Below are 21,735 nucleotides of genomic sequence, written 5' to 3'. Positions count from 1 at the left end.
TTCCCCCAACCCTAAAATTGTTCAGCTGTGATTAATGAAGAGTTTAATAAGGTCTGAGGGTTCCTTATTATTCAGTTAAAACAGTTGCAACTATTGACCATTTTAAAGGCAGTGGACACTACATGTATTGGTAATTACTCAAAATAATTAATATCATAAAACCTTTCTTGATTACGAGTAATAGAGGGAGAGGTTGAGCTCCCTCTGAAGTGACGTAGTTTTCGAGAAAGAAGTAATTTTCCACAATTGATTTTGAGACATCAGATTTAGAATTTAAGGTCTCGAAATCAACCATCTGAAAGCACACAACTTTGTGTGACCATGGTGCAACAAGGGTGTTTTTTTGACTACCCATTGAGACCAAATTTTCACAGGTTTGTTATTTTTTGCATGTGTTGAGATACACCAACTGTGAAGACTAGTCTTTGACAATTACCAATAGTGTCCAGTGTCTTCAAACCATTGAGCTATACACTATATAATCATGTGACACAGTCCGACCTGAAGCTTTTTGGCTATTGATAAAACGGCGCAGACCCATCATATAACCCAAGTAACAAATCATTTCACACAACCAACATTTTGTTAGCCTCTAGTTACCGGGCAAACTCATGGTCTAGTTGGTAAGACACTGCTCTAGAATTGCGAGGGTTGAAGGTTCGAATCACACATCGATGTATGGGTAAAAACCAAAATTAATATTTTGTTAGTTGACATATGTATGTAATTTATCCTTAGGAATTCAAACCCATGAGTGTTCTCTATAGTCCTATCATACAACTCTCTGATTCAAACTGATGCTTAAAGGTAAAGGATCTGGCCCCCGGGATGGAAAGAATATGAAGAAAAACAAATGAAAATCTTTACAAAAACACCAGATGTTCCGACCGCTATGAGCAAGTTTGAGTGCGCTCCAGGGTTAACTAAAGGTTGACTATTTTGACTCGAACCCAGGCTGGTCGACCGTTGTTTGACTACTGTCAAAGCACACGTATGTTGCTTATCAGTGCATCACTGCATAGGTATGTTGCTGGTCAGTGCATCACTGCACACATATAATGCTTGTCGATGAGCGGCTAATTAATCCATAAAGACACACATAAGATACTTGAGTCACAAAGTTTATGTAAACATAATTCACTGTGTTTTATGTGAATATTCTTGTTAAGAAACTGGCCACAGCAGAAGTCTTTAGTTCTTGCAACCAATAGTAAGCAATATCTATGTGAGTTTCCACACCGTGGAAAAGAAATGAGTTATGTGTCCCCTGACTTCACAATTTAAGGTAATAGAAAATTGCATCTATAATTTGACTGCTACCCAAACATTAAATAAACATGGACAGAACACAAGCAATGTACACATTACATAGTAGGTTGTCTTGAACATGTTTTCTGTTAAGAAAGATTGTTTCCAAGCTTCACAAATATTTATAAATTAGGGCCTTTCTTAGGCCATGTCGGAATCATTCAACTTGGCGTGATGGCTGTTGGTGCTGATTGCAAACAAAGTGGTCCAAAACTGTCCCAAGTTACATGGGCTATTGGCCATGTCCCAATTAACAGCTTCACCATTTGCTATGCCCACACTGGCAAAAGGTAATATCCTTCAATGGTAGTGCAGTCAAATGACACACACCCAGTTGCAGTTGCTTGACTCTGACACAACTTAATCAAGTTGTTAGATTCTACCATATTATGTGTTATAAATATATCATAGAAAGGATGCAATTAGAGTAGAGAGGGGAGGAGTCTGACAAACTTTAAAAGATGGGTAGTTGTTTTTCAAGCTAAAATGGTACCATTACACCTGGGCCCAATTTCATGGAGCAGCTTAACAGTAAGCAAATTTTTGAGATTACTATAGCAGAAAAAATCTGCTAAGGTGCAAGCATATTTCAAAAATTAGGCGGCCATGTTGTGCGTTTCCATAGATTTGGATTGTTACGTCATTAATTTTTTTTCAATAAGCACCGAAAGGTTAGACCGCCTCTGTGTGTGCTTACGGCTAGCAGCACTTTGAAACGGAAATCGTGCAGTAAGCACACAATTGGCCGCTAAGCAGCACTGTGAAATTGGGCCCAGGACACACAATATCTACCCTACGTATATAAATTGTTTGGGAAATCACCAGCCTATATGGATATAATAAAGAGAAGAATATGTGGGCACCTGTTACAAAATTAATAACTCAAGGGTTTGCTTTGGATGAAAACAAAAACATTGGGGAAAAAAAGTTCCTTTGGCTTTTTCCTTAATGTTAATAAGCTAATTTCTACACTGGTCTGTTAATATGGTAGAAAGACAGGCAGTATATCAACAGTTATTGGAACAATCTTTTGCAAAATAATGGTTTGTGTATGACCACTCCCTACTGACATTCCTTTTACAAGACCAAGACACTTGTCAAATGAAATTGTCTTTAAAGACACTGGACACGTTTGGTAATTGTCAAAGACCAGTATTCTCACTTGGTGTCTCTCAACATGTGCATAAAATACCAAATCTGTGAAAGTTTGGGCTCAACTGGTCATCGAAGTTGCAAGAATATAATGAAAGAAAAAACACCCTAGTTGCACAATTTTGTTTGCTTTTAGATGCCTTCAAATACTTTACTGAGAAATTATTTCTTTCTCAATAACTGTGTTACCTCAGAGGGAGCCGATTCTCACAATGTCTTATACTATCAACAGCTCTTTGTTGCTTGTGATAAGTTTTTTTTTCTGCTAGAATATATTTTGAGTGTTTTTAACAAAACATGTCCAGTGCCGTCATATGGTTTGCAAATACGTCTTGCTATAATGGTTTTCATCTGGTATTTGTTCCTCATGTTGATGACATTGTAACTTTATAAATACAGTACGGGTGAGATTGTATGACAAATACTGAACATTAGATGACAATATATTCCCTCGATCTGGAGATGAAACTCTCTCAAGAAATCAGATGTTATATTTAAGAGGTCTATATACTCTTGACATCACCATTGACACAAATCTACAAGTTTGATCATAAACAAGAGATGAGTCTTCCGTCTCTGTGATGGTAAAGTTGACAATTTCATGCAAATTTGATGAGCAATGGAATCAATGAAAAATGCTGACAAACCACAAGTTGCACAGTCATTGGACCGTTGTCTATTGTACAAGAAAGGTTACATTCATCATTTGTACCAGACTAAATTAGTCATTGAGGACACACTAACATACCAGTAGCAGTTTTGCCAAGTGAAGAAGTTTTCACTATCACTTAAACTTGTATCACTAGCCTTTTCACCATTCAAACCTAGGTCAACACTTTTTTTCTGAACAAGGTTGATTTTTTTTAACAAAAGAAAATAGGAATGCGACTGAGATGAAATGTTGTTTGTATTTGACTAGTGTGTTACAAGTGACTATAGGATGACATTTGGTGATTCAAGTCAAACTGCCAGAAATCTTGCTGACAAAAATGGAGGGTACATTTGCAGAGAACCTACCGAACCTGGGCTCAATTTCATGGAGTTGCCTTAGAACTGAATATCGCTTCACAATTTCTGCTAAGCACAAGAAAACAGGATACCAGTCACAGAGCATAAATGCGAAATGGTACAAACCATTTATGGTAAATCCCTTATACTGGCCGAAACAAACGGGGTCCACTCTCTCCGATTGTGGCAATGGTGACATGCAAAGCTTACAGTGTAGCTGGACCATGGAGGTAGGCTAGAACAAAGATTGGAACAATCTACCTCCTGTCATTAGGGAATCTGTTAGTTAAGCACCTCTATCTATGTTAATTAATAATATGTGTGCTATGATCTTAATGGATTAGTGCCTTATAAATGTGTACTGTTATTTTATCTTATGTTAACTCTTTCAGCGCCAAGGTCATACCTGTATGATCTTTCATATATTCCAAAAGCGCCATTATCGTACATGTACAACCTATTTTATGTACTTAAAAAGTGTCATCAATCGTTTGTATGACCCATTATACACATGCTATCATGAGAGGGTATTATCACTTAAGAAATACTTTAGGATGTACCGAGGCAACACAAATCAGCAAGATAAATTTTGATTGGTGAGAAAAAGTGTTGTTTTTTTTTAAGCTCAAAAAGCTGGCATTTAAGATTCAAAATACCCCCAATTAGCAGGCACTGAAAGAGTTAAGAAGAAGTTCCATGTGCATTACTGAATCCAACAAACTCTGACATTCATTTTGAGGAAAATTGGGTAGTTAGAGAGTTAATGTATTAATGAACTGCACATATTGAGACAAAACTATAATTTTTAGATGTGTAACAAAGTTTAGACATTGCTCCAGAAAGTAATGCAATTGTACCAGTGGCAAATCTGTGAATACAGTAACATACAAACTACATATACTTGCCTAAGATGTTTGGTTGATTTGTTATTCCACTTCCAACCAAAACAGTTTAACATAACGTTATAAATATTCATACTCAATGCTTCAATAGGTTGTTTACCGACTAAACAAATTGTGACTCTGGATTCATTGCAGGCTTATCAAGCCAACATTGACATGATCATAATGTGCATACCAGTGAAAGTAACAAATCACACACGAGTACCCTGTACATTTCCTTTGGGGGAGTACAAGCCAGGTGACGGGCATATACACAGAGCTTAACCCTCGTTACCAAAATATTTTTAGGGCCCAATTCTATGGCTTTGCTTACTGCCAAATTATGCGCTTACGATCACCATTCTTTGCTTACATAGCATGACAGAATGCCTTGTTATGTGGAGTAGACACATGCACAAGCACAAATTCCCTGCTAACCCTTGGACTACACTTGACGTAAGCTCGGAAATCCCTACGCCGTAAGCCTTGATTCTTTGCTCACTAACGATCACCATTCTTTGCTTACATAGCACGACAGAATGCCTTGTTATGTGGAGTAGGCATACGCACCAGCACAAATTCCCCGCTAACCCTTGGACTACACTTGACATAAGCTCGGAAATCCCTACGCCGTAAGCCTTGATTCTTTGCTTATGGTAAGCAGAGCCATGATATTGGGCCCATATTGTTTTACCACTCAACCCAGAGGCAAATAAAATAAGAATAAGTAATACAAAATGTCTTGTTCACTGAATTTACTCTCATTAATCCAAGCATACAGAGAGATCTGCCAATATATGTTCAAGTTCTTGGGTTTTATTTCCCCTATGTGTTCTGTGAATCCAAACTCTTTTTTTTTCTACACAACCATACTGCGCTCTGTTGGTGTTTGCCATTCCTGATAATTCCGGTCTAAATGGAAGAGATTGCATTACAGCAACATTGTTTTATTTCACCATCATCAGACAGATCAGGGGCCGATTTCACAAAGCAATAAAATTCATCGCAAGACAATTTTTCAGTATCACCATAGTAATTTGTATTGTGACATCACCATTTTCATAGCAACTACGATTGATTTGCAGTTACGATAAATCTTAGATCTTTGTGAAATCGGCCCCAGATCTTTCTGTTAACAACCATAGTAAGCTTCGATGTGGAGGGTAAACATGGACAAAACTAAAGCTTTTTGACAAATGGCCTTTGTGCTCAGGCTTATGTGCTGCTTGTGTCTTGGTGGCCTAAGGCAGCCATTGGGGCTCAAGCAGAGCATATACACAGTTGACTCAGTTGCCATTGGTGCTGAAAGGGTTAAATGAAATTTATATTTCTACATCAGTGACAAGTGGTGAGTGTCCCAAGGTATGTCCAGGGCCTAAATGTTTAGCAATGCTTTCATGAAATTTGGGCAAGTGTCTGTTTTGTTTGTGCCGAGTTAGGTCTTCTGCTTAAAATATAGATACAAATTGGAAACTTAAGAGAACAATTTTCACCGACTTTTGACAGAGCCAAAAAATTAGCCCCAACTGGGTTTGGAAAATATCCAAGCAATGGGAGACTTTTAGATGGTCCTTTTTCACAGTAGCGTGCATGCTAATAATGAGCATGCACGCAACAGAGCCTCAAAAAAGGACTGTTATGTCTGCTGCCACTAGCGTCTCAAAGTCTCCTATTGCAGAGTCCATTGCTCATGGTATGCTCGTCTCTGCTGTATGAATAGCGCCCTCTTTTGGCCATACATACACAGACAGAATAAACTTCTCCCATCACATTTTCCAATGTAACAAAGTGAACTTCCAAAATACAAAAAGAAAAACACAAATGAAAAATCCATTATTAATTTTTTGTCTTCTTAATTTTTTATAAACATCTGATTGGTGAAGGAGGGGGAGTTAGAACGTGCTTACTATCACGCCATCTTGTTTCCTACGGATTGTTGTAGAGACGCTAGCTGGGCCGTCCACCTATCCAGTGCCTGGTACCTCGCTGTGTCCTGAGAGTGGCGATCCAACTCCAGTAATTGGTTAACCTGGTCTATCCGCCCACATATTGTACTGCAATGAAAAAGACAAAGAAACAAATTAGTCATACACTACATGGTTCATCATTGGAACCATTATGAGATTTGATTTTGTTTTAATGAGAGACTGCTAACATCACAAGGCCAAGGAAAGCCACTTCAAGGTGAGGGCTACACTTAACTGATTTGAGCTATTGACCCAAATCAACTGCCACCAGGGGCACATAGCCACCTACATGTACTACTGGGGCTGAAACAGGGTTACCCCCCTCACAGTCAATAAGGAATTAAGAGCTACTTAACTGATTTTGGCTATCAATCCAAATTAACTGCTGCCAGGGGCACATAGCCACATACTCATTGGGATAAAACAGGGTTATCCCCTTCACAGTCAGTAAGGAGTCTGGCTGGTAGAGCAGAATGCACTACATTGTACCTTCATTCAAACTACAATAATCGTTGTTGGCCAAGGGTCTTTTCAACTTGCAATGTAGTGATTGTGCATGAATTAGGAAATCTTGAAATCTGTGATTCCTCATGGGACACTAATGCAGGTAAACGCAGGGCACTTAACCATAATTGCTTGGTATGAATGGTGCATGATGTTTCTTCAGTTCTTCTAATCTCTTTCACATTATAAATTAAAGAGACAGCTTTTCTAAGCAAAGTTCAAGTTATACACTGTTTTCCTTAATAAAAAATTGCTGAGTTGTTTTTATAGATTAAACAAGGAAGGTGGTGGTAGCACTTAAAGGCTAACTAATAAATAATAATAAATAATAATATTCGGTTTTTATATAGCACTTAATACACCATGTCTCAAAGCGCTTCCAACATTATTACCCTAATCACTGGGCCATTTCATTCCTTAAACCATCTCAGCTCCCTGCGGGAGTATACAGCCTATGCCGCCAAATATGTAGCGCACTAAGCTAAAGCAACCACAAGAACCATCTCTGCCCTCACAGGTACCCATTTACCCATGGGTGGAGAGAAGCAACTGCAGTGTCTTGCTCAGGGACACAAGTGTCTACTGAATAGAAACACCACAGCTTGAGTTTGGTGCTCTTATCCGCTTGGCCACGACTCCCCACAAAAAACTGCATGAGCTTTCGTGGCAACAACTACTGCATCAGATGCAACTTGGACCAAACTTGGACACCCCTTGTGGTAGAATTATCACATTTCATGATACCTGGAGGGTTGAAAGAATTAATCTCTCATGCCAATGGTGTAATAACTTGCGTTTACAAGCCAACAAAAGCTGTTTTACTCACGGTAAGTAGCAATAACCATGCAATTTTGTGTTGGCCATCAGTAAATATGTGTGAATGTTTAACAGTTTTCTTTATTGACTATAAAAATTATGGCAAGATATTTGTCTTTTGTAATTGTAAACTTTCCAGATAATTTCATGGATTGCCAACCATGGGAGCAACTGCAGCTACAAAGTAGTACATGTAGTACGTGCAAAATGAATCTCTGATGTCCAATCATTAGCTTCAACTGTCTGTAATAAATTGAAGTTGACTTACTTATCTAAAATGCATTGCACCAGCAGGCTTTCTACTTCTGATACATCAATGTTCAGCTCCTGTAAGGAATACAAAATGTACTTCAATAAATATGCATAATTTTGGGATGAATAGTTTCTGACTGGGTCCCTGTGCAAAGATATTGACAAAATAGGGAGGCCGACAACATAGGGCTAGCTAGTTCAGTTGGTAGAGCGCCGGCATGCTAATCTGCATGTCGCAGGTTCAAGTCCTGCTCTGGTCAATTTTTCTCTGTTCAACCCCAAAGTTATTTAATTTTTCCCAGTCAATTTCCCTTGTGGTTTATCACTTGATATACATATAGGATGTCACTCATTGCTATCCATCTAGACCAGTTCACCTGATGCAATTAGCCCCAATATGACATTGTGTCCATCCTGAATGCTTCACCGAGCTAATAAGCCGAGCTCTAGCCTGTTTCTGTGCCTGCCTTTGCGCTCCATTGAGCCAAGCCCAACTACCTGTTCATCTACAAGGCAGTACTTATTAGGAGCAAGGGTCCAGCATCTTCCTGAAGATTATCAGAGCATACTTATCGAAACGTTGAGTTATCAACCACAAGTTCTTCTCAGAACCAACACTATTCAAAAGAGATTTACACATGGTGCTACTGCAAACCTTATTAAGACCATGGTTGCGCCATTTTTGGCCAGGGTCAGATTCCCTGAATAGAATATTTGCCAAAGACCAGTGTCCTCACTTGGTGTATCCCATCATAAGCATAAAATAACAAGCCTGTGAAAATTTGAGCTCAATTGGTCATTGCAGTTGCAAGAAAATGATGAAAAAAAAACACCCTTGCTAGACGAATTTGTGGGCTTTCAGATAGGAACAAAAGACTTCTAGCTAGAAGTCTTTTATTATTTTAGTGAGAAATTACCTCTCTCTCGAAAATTACGTTACTTCAGAGGAAGTCACTTCCCACGATGTTTTATACTACCAACAGCTCCCAAATGCTTGTTACCAAGTCAGTTTTTAAGTTAATATTTGTTTTGATTAAATACCAAACGAGTACCTTCCCTTTAAAGGAACGTTACAGAATTGGTAAGAAACAAAAATCGTGAAGATCACAGATTTACATAAAACATACAAGGTCTAATGATGATGATAGTTGAACACATCCCTTGAAATATTTCCGTCTGAAATGTCATATTTGATGAGAAATAAATGATCTAACTTCGCGTTTGGAGTTAATCGCTCAGTGAGTGTTTTATTCATTTTTATTTTGGCATTGATGCAATGCAAAATTTGCAATTGGTTTTTCACTATCTTCTCGTGACCCAGATGGCGGATCGATCTCAAACTTCTACAGGTTTGTCAGTTTATGTATATGGTGGATTGCATAAAGTGCTTACACTGCCAGCAACTGTTTTGTTAGCAGAAACCAATTCTGTAATGTTCCTTTAAAGCAAGCAGTGTCATAAAAATGTATCTAGGTTACTAACAATTTCAATAACATACTGTTTTTGAAGCACTTGCATGTGCTTTAGAGCTTATACTTACTCGTGAGATAAAAGGAATATGAATTCTTGTGTAGGGTTTGATCAATTTAATAAGCACTTGAGTACGGATGTTCCTCAGCAAATCTGTGGGAAGAAACAAAGGAAGATAAGCTGTGAATATGATCTTCAAAGGCAAGTAAGGACAAACGCTGCCTGAGATATAAAAACTGTATGAATGCAAATGTCTGTAACAAGCAAAGAGGGAAATTGACACATTGCTGTCCAACCTAATTATTCAAAAAACGTAAATCATCCATTCATAAATACCTCAGAAAGTTTCGCTATTCCCATTGGTGGAGAGCGCGTCACGTGGGTGTGTATAAACCTTTGTTTATGACCAGTAAAAAGTGTTGAAACATGGACGTGACACGCGAGCTTGCACCTGTAATTATAAGACAGTTTCTTCATTCCTATTGGTCGAGAGCAACGGCTGAAACAGTTGTGCCACATCACACGATGCGCGCGACGCGCACAGCATTCCCTTATAAGGAGTTGTTTACCCGAGGGTGGCGGAGGGCCTTACCATTTCATAGCTTGAGGGGTGTTGTGTTGAAAGAAATCATTGAACAATTATAATTTTTGCATATGTTTTACTTCTTGACCCAAAGTGTTGATGTTCTTTTACCGAAAAGGTATTTATGAATGGGAATCAAAGTGTGTTGAATCAGTTTTCAACTAGTGGTTTAAACCTGCCGAGGCCTGGTTCTTGATAATTTACCTCGACTTCGTCTCGGTAAAATTATCAAAAACCAGGCCTCGTTGGGATTAGTCCACTAGTTGAAAACCTCTTCACCGCACATTGATTCCCTTATTCAACTTCCGATTCTTTTAATAAAGTTTTCAGAAGACTTATACTCAGTTATTTGCCGGAACAATTAAAACATCAAATTGCAGAACGAGCGATAAATAAAATTAAAAGGAGAACCATTTAGTCAACACTCCAAGCAAAATGTTAAACTACATTATCCTTCAAAATTGTCCTTCTTTAAAATTAAGAAAGATGCAATAAAGTCACATATGAAAGTTTTAGCTTAAAGGGTGTATGTACTTTTTGTAGGACAAAAAACACAATGCCCACAGATTTACACTAAACTTACACAGTTTGAAGATAATGATAGTAGAAAACTTCCCTGAAAATATTACGTGCTGAGGTGCTGTAGTTTTGGGGAAATGAGTAAAACAATGTCATGAAAAAAATTTTGGTCTCATGAGACCAAAATTATTTGAAGCATTTACAAACGTATTTTCATGACATTGTTTTACTCATTTCTCAAAAAATACAGCACCTCTGTAAGTAATATTTGAAGGGGAGCTTTCTACTATCATTATCTTCAAACCCTGTAAGTTTAATGTAAATCTATGGACATTTCAAAAAAGTACCCAAATCCTTTAAAACATCAATTATTAAAAAAACGTCAAGGTATTTGCATAAGAACATAGAATCCATTGTCCGTCACGTGATAGCAAATACAAGTACTATTGCACGCTACGTCACTCACCGTGCATTTTTCGTTCCATCCGAAAAGTACTATTGCACGCTGAGTAAAAAAAATCCCTGCGTGAGCATGTCTAGTCTTTGGTAGCGCAGCAGTGTTACAAGGCACATACTACATTCGGTGTCTGCGTGTCTCAAAATAGAAAGATTTGTAGCCCACACTGGACACTGAACTGGCCTTCAGGTGTCTAGCAAATTGCATAAAAACAAATTAAAGAAAAGAAACAAATTATCTTGTGGGATTCTCACCTTCAATGTGTTCCCTGATGAATGGATCGTCCATAATGTTCCGCCGGTTATTCTTTAAAATCTTCTCAAATTCATTAATGTCGTTATTCTGATACGCACTGACCAGGTTTGTCATCGCCAAGATTTCTGGGTCATTTTTATATGGTTTTGCCTGCAGAGTGGGAAAATAAAATGATCTGAGAGGTTTTTTCTATCAAGGCAAGTGCGGTAAATCAAAAATAAAGTAAGTCCCAAAAATGGTAAAATAAAACACACCACTCAAAATTGCATGATTTTCTGAAAATGTTACTGTAATTGTCGGGTTCAAAAAGTTAAGTAAACCTGTCCTTGTAAAATGATCATAGAAGGTTTATATTTTGTTTCATAGTTTCCACATAAATTGAAAAGTTGCAAACAATTGTTATTGGCTTGACGTTTCGACCCTAGCAGAGTCTTTCTTGAAGGCTAAATGACAACACAACAAACATGAACAGGTAACTAAGTGGAACATAAGCAGTGAAGTGGAAATTTATACATGAATGGGGTTAGAAAGCATACAGGAAAAAAGCAAGGGTAAACAATGAATAGGGGGACAGCAGGGGGGGGGGGGGTGAAGGGAAAAGTTCAAACAAATAACAGAGGGAAAAGTTTTGATATGTGCGCCCTGTTTTTCAAATCAAAAGTTAATAAAAATATCTTGATTTCTCTTATATCAAACTCCTATAAAATCCAAGCTTGTATGTTTTATTCGATGTACAAATTGTGCCTGCAGGAAGTCAAGGCTCTGTGGCTCTTTTTGTAAACAAATGATGTAACATGTAACATAATTGTACCTCTTGTGATTCAAACGGGTTGATATCGGACTTCATGAGCATGTTGGCTAAGACCAGGTACTTGAGACACGTTGTCCTTCTTGGGCTACCTGATTCATCGTAATTCTTGAATGCTTCAAAAAAGTCCGTGTGTGCTTTCTCGTATTCACATTCTCTAAGGTGCATCTTTCCTCCACATTCTACACATAAAAGACACGAGGATCATGATTAATCTTTTCGGCATAAACGTTCAGTTGTTAAATAATGCCGCATCTATGGTGCACATTAAAAGGCACTAGACATCTTTGGTACTCAAAATATATGTTAGCACAAAAACTAACTTGGCGACGTAGAGCTGTTGAAAGTATAAAACATTGTGAGAAACAGCTCCATCTGAAATAACATAGCTTTTGAGAAAGAGGTAATTTCTCACTAAAATATTTTAATCTGAGAAAGCCTTCAGGCCCAAAGTCTTTCTCAGGCATCTGAAAGCTAACAAATTTGTGCAACAAATGGTGTTTTTCTATAATTATTTTCATGCCACTTCGATGACCAATTAAGCCAAAACTAAGTGACTATTTATCCACTACAGTTTGTACCTCTTATATAACACCCATAATGAGTGGATGTGAAATGGCTGATTTGATCTGTAGTGACTTTTTATCCACTACATTATGTACCTCTTATATAACACCCATAATGAGTGGATGTAGAATGGCTGATTTGATCTGTAGTGACTATTTATCCACTACAGTACATACCTCTTATAACACCCATAATGATTGCCGATTTGACCTTTTACAGTCACTATTTATCCACTACAGTACGTACCTCTTATAACACCTATAATGAGTGGATGTGGAATGGCTGATTTGATAAGTAGTCACTCTGTATCCACTACAGTACGTACCTCTTATAACACCCATAATGAGTGGATGTGGAATGGCTGATTTGATAAGTAGTCACTATTTATCCACTACAGTACGTACAACACCCATAATGAGTGGGTGTGGAATGGCTTGATTTGTTGAATTGTAGTCACTACTTATCCACTACAGTACGTACCTCTTATATATCACCCATTGTGAGTGGATGTGGAATGGCTGATTTGATCTGTAGTGACTATTTATCCCCCACAGTACCTACCTCTTATATAACACCCATAATGAGTGGATGTGGAATGGCTGATTTGATCTATGGTGACTATTTATCTACTACAGTACCTACCTCTTACACACCCATAAGGAGTGGATGTGGAATGGCTGATTTGATCTGTAGTGACTATTTATCCACTACAGTACATACCTCTTATAACACCTATAATGAGTAGATGTGGAATGGCTTGATTTGTTGAATTGTAGTCACTATTTATCCACTACAGTACGTACCTCTTATATAACACCCATTGTGAGTGGATGTGGAATGGCTGATTTGATCTGTAGTCACTATTTATCCACTACAGTATGTACCTCTTATATAATACCCATAATGAGTGGATGTGGAATGGCCGATTTGATCTGTAGTCACTATTTATCCACTACAGTATGTACCTCTTATATAACACCCATAATGAGTGGATGTGGAATGGCTGATTTGATCTGTAGTGACTGTTCATCCACTACAGTACGTACCTCTTATAACACCCATAATGAGTGGATGTGGAATGGCTGATTTGATCTGTAGTGACTGTTCATACAGTGCTTTCAGTTTCTTATTATTCTTCTGTGCTGTGTACATCTGAATCTCCAGTGCATAGATTTCTAGAAGCTGTGTTCCTTTCTTCAGATCGTCTGTTCCGTCTTTTGTCTGTAAATGAAGCGAGTCCAGAATATGTTTAATTAAAAATATAAAGCATATTTACAATTTTGTCATATAGGTGCAAAGAGGTCATATTTCTAACAGCGTTTCCAAAAAGTGTGAATTTTAGAATGTAAATGGTCGTTTCTCCGTTAAATTACGCGACTTTGTAGCACACAGCATTTTCACTCAAGTTATGATTTTATTGCAGAATGGAGTTATGCCTTGTTGCACCGACACAATGATTTATTGTGGTACATGTACATGTATATAGACTTTGTAATTTTGATATCCACTGTTAATTAACAGAAACTAAACTGTCCTTGGGTCAATTTCACATTGAGTTAAGACTAGTCTTATCTTGAGTTAGGACGAATTACTCGTCCTAACTTAAGACTAGTCCTGGGATTATTTAGGAGTCATTAAAACTTAAGGCTAGTCCCAAGTCAGGACAAGTAACTCATCCTAACTTGAGATAAGACTAGTGTTATTGTGAAATCCACCCCATGCCACATGCTTGTGCAGTTATTTTTAATGTATTTTGTCTGGAAAGTAAAACATCATGGCTCCATTTTCCTCTTTTTTTTCGGCAACACTCAGAAATCGTTGAGCATACAGTACTTTGTAATCAAATATCAGTGAAAGGTAAAAGGAAAAACTAATTTGTACCTTAATAAGGGAATCAATGTGTGGTGAAGAGGTTTTCAACTAGTAGTTTAATCCCAACGAGGCCTGGTTCTTGATAATTTTACAGAGACGAATCTGAGGTAAATTATCAAGAACCAGGCCGCGGCGGGTTTAAACCACTAGTTGAAAACCTATTAAACACACTTTGATTCCCATTCATAAATACCTTTTCGGTCAAAAAACATCAACACTTATGGTCAAAAAGTAAAATAAATGCAAAAACTATAATTTGTCAATGATTTCTTTCAACACAGCACCCCTCCAGCTATGAAATGGTAAGGCCCAGTCAAGGCCCTCGGGTAAACAACTCCTTATAAGGGAATGCTGTGCGCGTTGCGCGTGATGTGGCACAAGTGTCTCGGCGTTGCTCTAATAAGCACAGGTGCAAACCCGCGTGTCACGCCCATGTTTCAACACTTTTTACTGGTCATAAACAAAGGTTTATACACACCCACGTGACGCGCTCTCCACCAATAGGAATAGCGAAACTGTCTGAGGTATTTATGAATTTACTTTTAAGAGTAACTCCTCAGATACATGTAGATGCAGAAGCACTGCACATTAAAGAGCTCTAAATAGTAGAATGGTTTAGTTTTCTGACTCTGAGGTCTTACCTTACACGCCTGGTGTAGCTGTTTGAGGATCTTGGCAAGTTTGTTGAATTCTTCTCTGTCAAAGTACAGCTTGCCCAACTAAAGGTTATAAAACAGGTACACAATAAGATAATAATGTTCAGCCAATATTTAAAAAGAACAAACATAACATCAGTAGTTGTTGTGCACCTCCAGGGGTGGGTTTCACAAAGAGTTAGGACGAGTCTTATCTCGATTTAGGACCAGTTACTCGTCCTAACTTAGGACTATCCATGCAATTTGTATATCTCCTAGGACTAGTCCTAAGTTAGGACTAGTCCTAACTCTTTGTGAAATTGACCCCCGCTCTCTTTAAAATCACTTGCATGTCACAACTTCATTGCACTGCTTACCGAATTCTGCGCTTACCATCACCATTTCCAGCTTCCCTGATATCTACACTTGCGGTGTAAGCTAAGCACACTGCTTAATGCTGCGTACATATGCACACAAGCAAAATACCTTGCTAACCTGTGAAACACGCAGATGTAAGGGCTACAGGGCAGAATTTACTGCTTTCACTGATTTACCTGTGAGCGGGTCATGAAAAAAACCCAGAAAACTTGTCCGGATTTTGGGCCTGCGCTACAGAATGAATAACAGGCTTTGTACGGCAGCGTAGAGAAAATATTAACAGAAACATAGCGTATTTTCTTTACATTGTACATGTAACAGTGTCAAAAATAAAAGGCAGAGCTCACAAGACAAAAAGTATAAAGGGGAAATTAAAAAAGCGGATTTCCGCTATAAGGCGGAAGTCTCACAGGCCTAACAACATGAACAAGGGTGGATTCTTTGCTTACGATAAGCAGAGCCATGAAATTGGGCCCAGATCATTTGATATTTCTACCTTTGTGTTTGTTTTAAACCACAGCCGGTCATTTTTGGCATCTTTGAGGGCCATGAGCGTCGTCTCGTAGAATTCTTGCAGGAGGGCCATGTTCTTAGAGGTGGAGATGTAATCTAAGATGCTATTGATGGACTTTTCTGAGTAGTTCCTTGTCACCGCACTCTGGTAAAGAGAAAGGGTTGCGGAATAACAAGGATTATCAGAATATGAACAAGATCATCACATTTAACTCAATTCTTTTGTCAAGAACTCTTACAGCTATTAGCTGAAAAATAAATCTTATTTTTGTCATTGAATGGGGTGCCGTGGCCGAGCGTAGAAGAGCATCGGACTCAAACTCTGTTGTTTGAATCCCAGTCATATTTGTAAAACACTGTACAGCGTTTTGAGATTTTTTATGTAAGACGCTATATTAAAAATAAATTATTATTATTATTATTTTAACACGTGTCCTTAACACTTAACCATTATTGCTACGTCCTTCGGATGGGACGTACACTGTATATCCGTAAGTGCAGTGTGTTGTGTATTGACATTAAAGAACCCAGTAGAGTTTTGGCAAAGAGAAGAGGTTCATCCTGGTGTTCCAGGCTTGATAAGGAAAAAAGGTCTAAATACTGAATGTTGGAGCACCATGTGCGCACTGATTGACACATTTGAGAGCTACAGTATATACAGCGCCATAAAGTATATGAACGGAGTAAAGAATTGTCGCACGCTATGCATAATGCCTGCAGACTGTGCACAATGTACAGCCTTGGAGGAATTCTAATAACATGGACAACTTTTGCCAACAGAGGGCGTTGCGGTGCAAAGTTCATTGAATTATTTCTCGATGTGCGTTGTTGACTGATCGTTGATTCATGAAGATTTTGTTGCAAAGGGAGTTCAAAACATGTTCAAATCAACCGACCCCCTAACCACAAAGTCATTAAAGTTGTTGTTGATGGAAAAGAGATAATTTAAGGTAAAAATTAAGAAATAAAATCCTCCAAAAACGCAATTTTAAGGGCTTCACTTACATTTTTGTGTTTTTGGGGTTTTTTATTTTTTTTATTTTGTGTGTAAATACATGCGGGCTAGTGAAAAAACCTGATTAGGCTTAGTATATTATGCAATTTATAAGGGGCTCTAGTGGTGATAACAACTTTTTGGGTACACCTTGGGTGAAAAGATTTTTTAAAATAAATTTTTAAAAACCCAGCTCTAGCCTCACCTTGATGTAGGTTAAAAGCTGCTTATAGCGTTTCATCATTTCTTCATAGTTGCCCTGGAGAAAAAATTAAGACAATTGTAAATCATTCATGACATGTAAAGATAAGAGCATAGGACAATATTAACTCTTTCATAGCCAAGATCATACATGTATTTTATCTCTGTTATGTATTCCAAAAGCGCTAGTATCGTACACGTACAATCTTTTATATTGTACTCAAAAAGTGTCATCAATCGAACATGAACATGTAAGACCTAATAATAGTAATAATAATAATAATAAACATTTCTACATGTTCTATGGCGCTCTACAATTAACACAGCGCCTCACAAGAAAAACAAAATAACATAAGTAGAAAACAAAACAAAAGAAAGTTACAAGAGGCTCTCAGTGGGGAAACAAAAACTGGGTGATACTCAGCAGGATTGAAACATGAGTGAGACTCAATCTCAATATTTGAAAATCATTCTGTCTCTTGAGGCAAAGATGTTGAATCGATAAAAACAGGAAGACCATCAAACCAAAATTCGAGCCAAGATGTGTTTAGTAAATATGTTATCAGGAGAGGGCATTATCACTCAAATAATACTATTGACTTTGGCATGTACCAAGGAATCACTAATCAGCAAAATACATTCTGTTTGGTGAGAAGATCGACTCAGAATTTTTTTTTTTTTTAATCCCAAGTGCAGGAGTTACACAATTGAAATCCATAAAACATGTTATAACTGAACACTCACCAATTTAAAGTTGATCTTAATCATCTGTTTGAGTGCCTTGAAACCCCAGTCTCCTTTGTCTTCCTCAAGGTCCAGTACCTATCATTCAAAAACAGTGAAAATATCAACAACTCTTCAATACTTAAATAAGGGAATAAAAGAGTAGGCGACGAGTTCTTAAACGGCCGTTTAAAACCGGCAGGGTCGTGGCCGTGGAGCCAAAGGCGAGGGCCTTTATCGCACAGCAACATAATACGCAAAATAATTTCACAATCTTAGACAATGTGACATGTTTCTTTTGAGAATTTTTTTAAGTTTGCAAATTTTCAAAGAACTTTTGTAAAATTGTTTAGTGCGCGCCGGTCGCTGTGTATACGCGCGTGTATACACATATTAAGCGCTGTTACTAATAGCTATATGTATGAATTGCGTTTTGCATTATTTAAATTTGCGTACATTAGCTTGCGAAGCCAGCCAGTCTTAAGCAGCTTCAGCTGCGTCCTTATCAACAGTTTAAACACCCACACGTGACGTGCTCTCTACCAATAGGAATAGCGAAACTGTCTGGGGTATTTATGAATGTTGAATAAAATACAAATTAATGGATTCCATTTATGTTCTTACTGGACTCAATCACAAACCTTATCCTATCCACAAATCGTTAGGTTTTCAGGGACTCAAATTAAATTGTAGGAGGGCGAACCTTGGACTGTTTTATATTCTAACAAGCACCAAGGTATATTTGGGAAGTTTTATCTAATTTTTTTAATTAGTATTAAGTATACTTAATTCCTAAACATAACTGGAAGACATCTATGGCACGCAAAGTTACTTGAACATAATTTGTTTTTATTATTACACAGTGAAGTTTTGCCAGCAGGACTTGTCAAGTCACAGGTTTACAGGCCTTACAATAAAACCACTGGCCTTGGGCGGCTTTTGGCCTGCAGTCCAGAGTACAGTTTGAGCCCTGTAAGTCATAGTGTACTGTGGGCGGCTTTTGGCCTGCAGTCCAGAGTACAGTTTGAGCCCTGTAAGTCATAGTGTACTGTCTCTGGAAGTACAGTTTGAGCCCTGTAAGTCATAGTGTACTGTCTCTGGAAGTACAGTTTGAGCCCTGTAAGTCATAGTGTACTGTCTCTGGAAGTACAGTTTGAGCCCTGTAAGTCATAGTGTACTGTGGGCGGCTTTTGGCCTGCAGTCCAGAGTACAGTTTGAGCCCTGTAAGTCATAGTGTACTGTGGGCGGCTTTTGGCCTGCAGTCCAGAGTACAGTTTGAGCCCTGTAAGTCATAGTGTACTGTCTCTGGAAGTACAGTTTGAGCCCTGTAAGTCATAGTGTACTGTGGGCGGCTTTTGGCCTGCAGTCCAGAGTACAGTTTGAGCCCTGTAAGTCATAGTGTACTGTGGGCGGCTTTTGGCCTGCAGTCCAGAGTACAGTTTGAGCCCTGTAAGTCATAGTGTACTGTCTCTGGAAGTACAGTTTGAGCCCTGTAAGTCATAGTGTACTGTCTCTGGAAGTACAGTTTGAGCCCTGTAAGTCATAGTGTACTGTCTCTGGAAGTACAGTTTGAGCCCTGTAAGTCATAGTGTACTGTCTCTGGAAGTACAGTTTGAGCCCTGTAAGTCATAGTGTACTGTCTCTGGAAGTACAGTTTGAGCCCTGTAAGTCATAGTGTACTGTCTCTGGAAGTACAGTTTGAGCCCTGTAAGTCATAGTGTACTGTCTCTGGAAGTACAGTTTGAGCCCTGTAAGTCATAGTGTACTGTCTCTGGAGAACTTTCACTTTCGCATAAAAATAATACATCACACATCAGACACAATTTCCAGAGCGGAAAATGTTGATCTATCCAAAATATAAATCTTACCTGTTTAAAATATGTGGATTTCAACTCTGAAAATTCCATGGATGAATGAATTAACTGTCTAGCTCTAGAGCTGGACGTCAACATTTCATTTTGACAAATTCAATAGTAAAAATATTTTCTCTTCATGGCAAATCATGGCATGTAACTGTTGTTTTGTTCACAGTACATTTCGTTGGCACTAAATCGAGTTTAAAGTTTTTGTAATTATAAGACCCATTTATGTAACACCTTGTCAGGATTAACAAGACGATGCAGTGTATTCAGCAGCCACTGCCAGAAACACCCAAAGAAATCCCCATCTCTAAGAAAGTGATAAATATTAGAAAGTCATTCTTAAAAGACACTGGACACTATTAGTAATTGTCGGACACCAGTATTCTCACTTGGTGTATCTCGACATATGTACAAAATATTAGACCTGTGAAAATTTGAACTCAATTGGTCATCAAAGTTGCGAGATAATAATGAAAAAAAAAAACACAAAAAACACCCTTGTCACACGAAGTAGTGTGCTTTCAGATGCTAGATTTCAGGACCTCAAAATATAATTCTGAGACTTCGAAATCAAATCGTGGCAAATTACTTCTTTGTTAAAATTTGTGTTACTTCAGAGGGAGCCGTTCCTCACGATGTTTTATACTATCAACAGCTCTCTGCATGTTAGTTTTTATGCTCACGATTTTTTGAGTAGTTACCAAAAGTGTCCAGTGCCTTTAAAGGCTGTTTAACCTACCCGCTGAAAGCTGTCCAATGCTGTCCGTGGATCATCTTCTTTGAGAGCTTTGGAATTGTAATATTGGTTCTCTAAATCAACGTCAGGTTCTGAATTACTGTCTTCTGAATATTCCTGTGTAAAAAAAAAAAAATTGTTTATGCAAAAAATTATTCAAACATTTTAGTTTTAGGGTATGAATACCAAATACCTACAAATTATATAAAACAAAGCCTGTAATGGTACCAATGCCTATTCCAGATTTATTAAGGAGAAATAAACATGTAATTTTGACAAGCAGGCCTTGAATTTCACGCTTGAAGGGGCACAGCAATTTCCCTGGGGCACTTGAGGTAAATTTGTTTTTGGAATAAATGTAAATTTGTTTTGGAACTTTACAAAGGCACCTTTATTATAATTGTAACAAAACAAATTCTATGGAAATCATTCTCTAGTTTTACAATAGTAGGCCCAACTTGCCAAATTGCAACTTGGAAGGTCCTGATGTTTTTCTGTCGGTTTTCTTGTATTAAAACATTCAAAGAGGGAAATTTTTAAAAGGATTTCACCTTCTTTTAATGTTAAACAGTTAAATGTCCAAACCTTATTTTAAAGTGTATAAAAAATGTTCATCTTGAATTACCGACTAGTTGAAAACACAAAAAAAAGTTTGAGCTAAAGTTTTAAACTATTTTGGCCGCAAAAAAATCCAGGCCGATCGATTTATTTGTCTTCTTTTTTTACTTGTTTGAGCTGTGTAACACAGTAAATACAACATTTATTCTGTTTTGCTCTTTATTGAAGCCTTACAAGTAAGTAACTAGATATCATTTAAATAAAATGTACATCACTTATGTTTGATCTTTGATTTTTAACTTATTGAAATGGGTGTGGAATTATGAACTGACTTGGGGCGATTTGGTTTTGGGGCGAATTTTTAGAGTCTGGTTTGTCAATAACACAATGTCATAAAAAGTTCACCGTGTGACTTTTATTTAGTGGTGAATTCTAGACAACGAAGTTACTTCAGATATCATTCAGATACAATTTGAAAAATTAAGAGCTACTAAAGTCCTTCTGAGCTGTTCCTTCCGAGTAATTCTCATTGTTTTAGCGACTCACCAAATCATAATCCTCCTCTTCATCGCACATGAAATCATCATCGGCGTCCGACATCTTGAAAAGTTACAGACTTAAGATATTGCGCCCTCTGTTGACTTAACTTCTAACCGAATTAAAATACCTGGACGTTCCCAACGTGTTGGTGGCGCTATACTAGTAAATGAATATTC

The 21,735-nt window shown here is 37.8% G+C and overlaps 1 protein-coding gene across 1 annotated transcript; it reads right to left on the bottom strand.

Moving 5' to 3' along the window:
* Positions 1-94: 94 nt before the first annotated feature.
* On the bottom strand, positions 95-21,622 carry LOC139942310 (COP9 signalosome complex subunit 2). Its single transcript, XM_071939131.1, has 12 exons — positions 21,566-21,622; positions 20,465-20,578; positions 17,885-17,962; positions 17,145-17,198; positions 15,929-16,090; positions 15,061-15,138; positions 13,594-13,768; positions 11,984-12,162; positions 11,172-11,322; positions 9,429-9,511; positions 7,905-7,963; positions 95-6,403 (listed from the first exon to the last, which is right to left on the bottom strand). The coding sequence occupies exons 1-12, from the start codon at positions 21,617-21,619 to the stop codon at positions 6,259-6,261; spliced, it is 1,332 nt and encodes a 443-aa protein (XP_071795232.1). The 5' UTR covers positions 21,620-21,622; the 3' UTR covers positions 95-6,258.
* Between the last annotated feature and the right edge of the window lie 113 nt (positions 21,623-21,735).

This window comes from Asterias amurensis, chromosome 9 (genome assembly GCF_032118995.1).
Source record: "Asterias amurensis chromosome 9, ASM3211899v1".
In the NCBI taxonomy this organism is placed as follows: domain Eukaryota; kingdom Metazoa; phylum Echinodermata; class Asteroidea; order Forcipulatida; family Asteriidae; genus Asterias; species Asterias amurensis.
The sequence above is the reverse complement of the archived record's forward strand: the minus strand, read 5'-3'. Positions and strand labels throughout refer to the sequence as shown.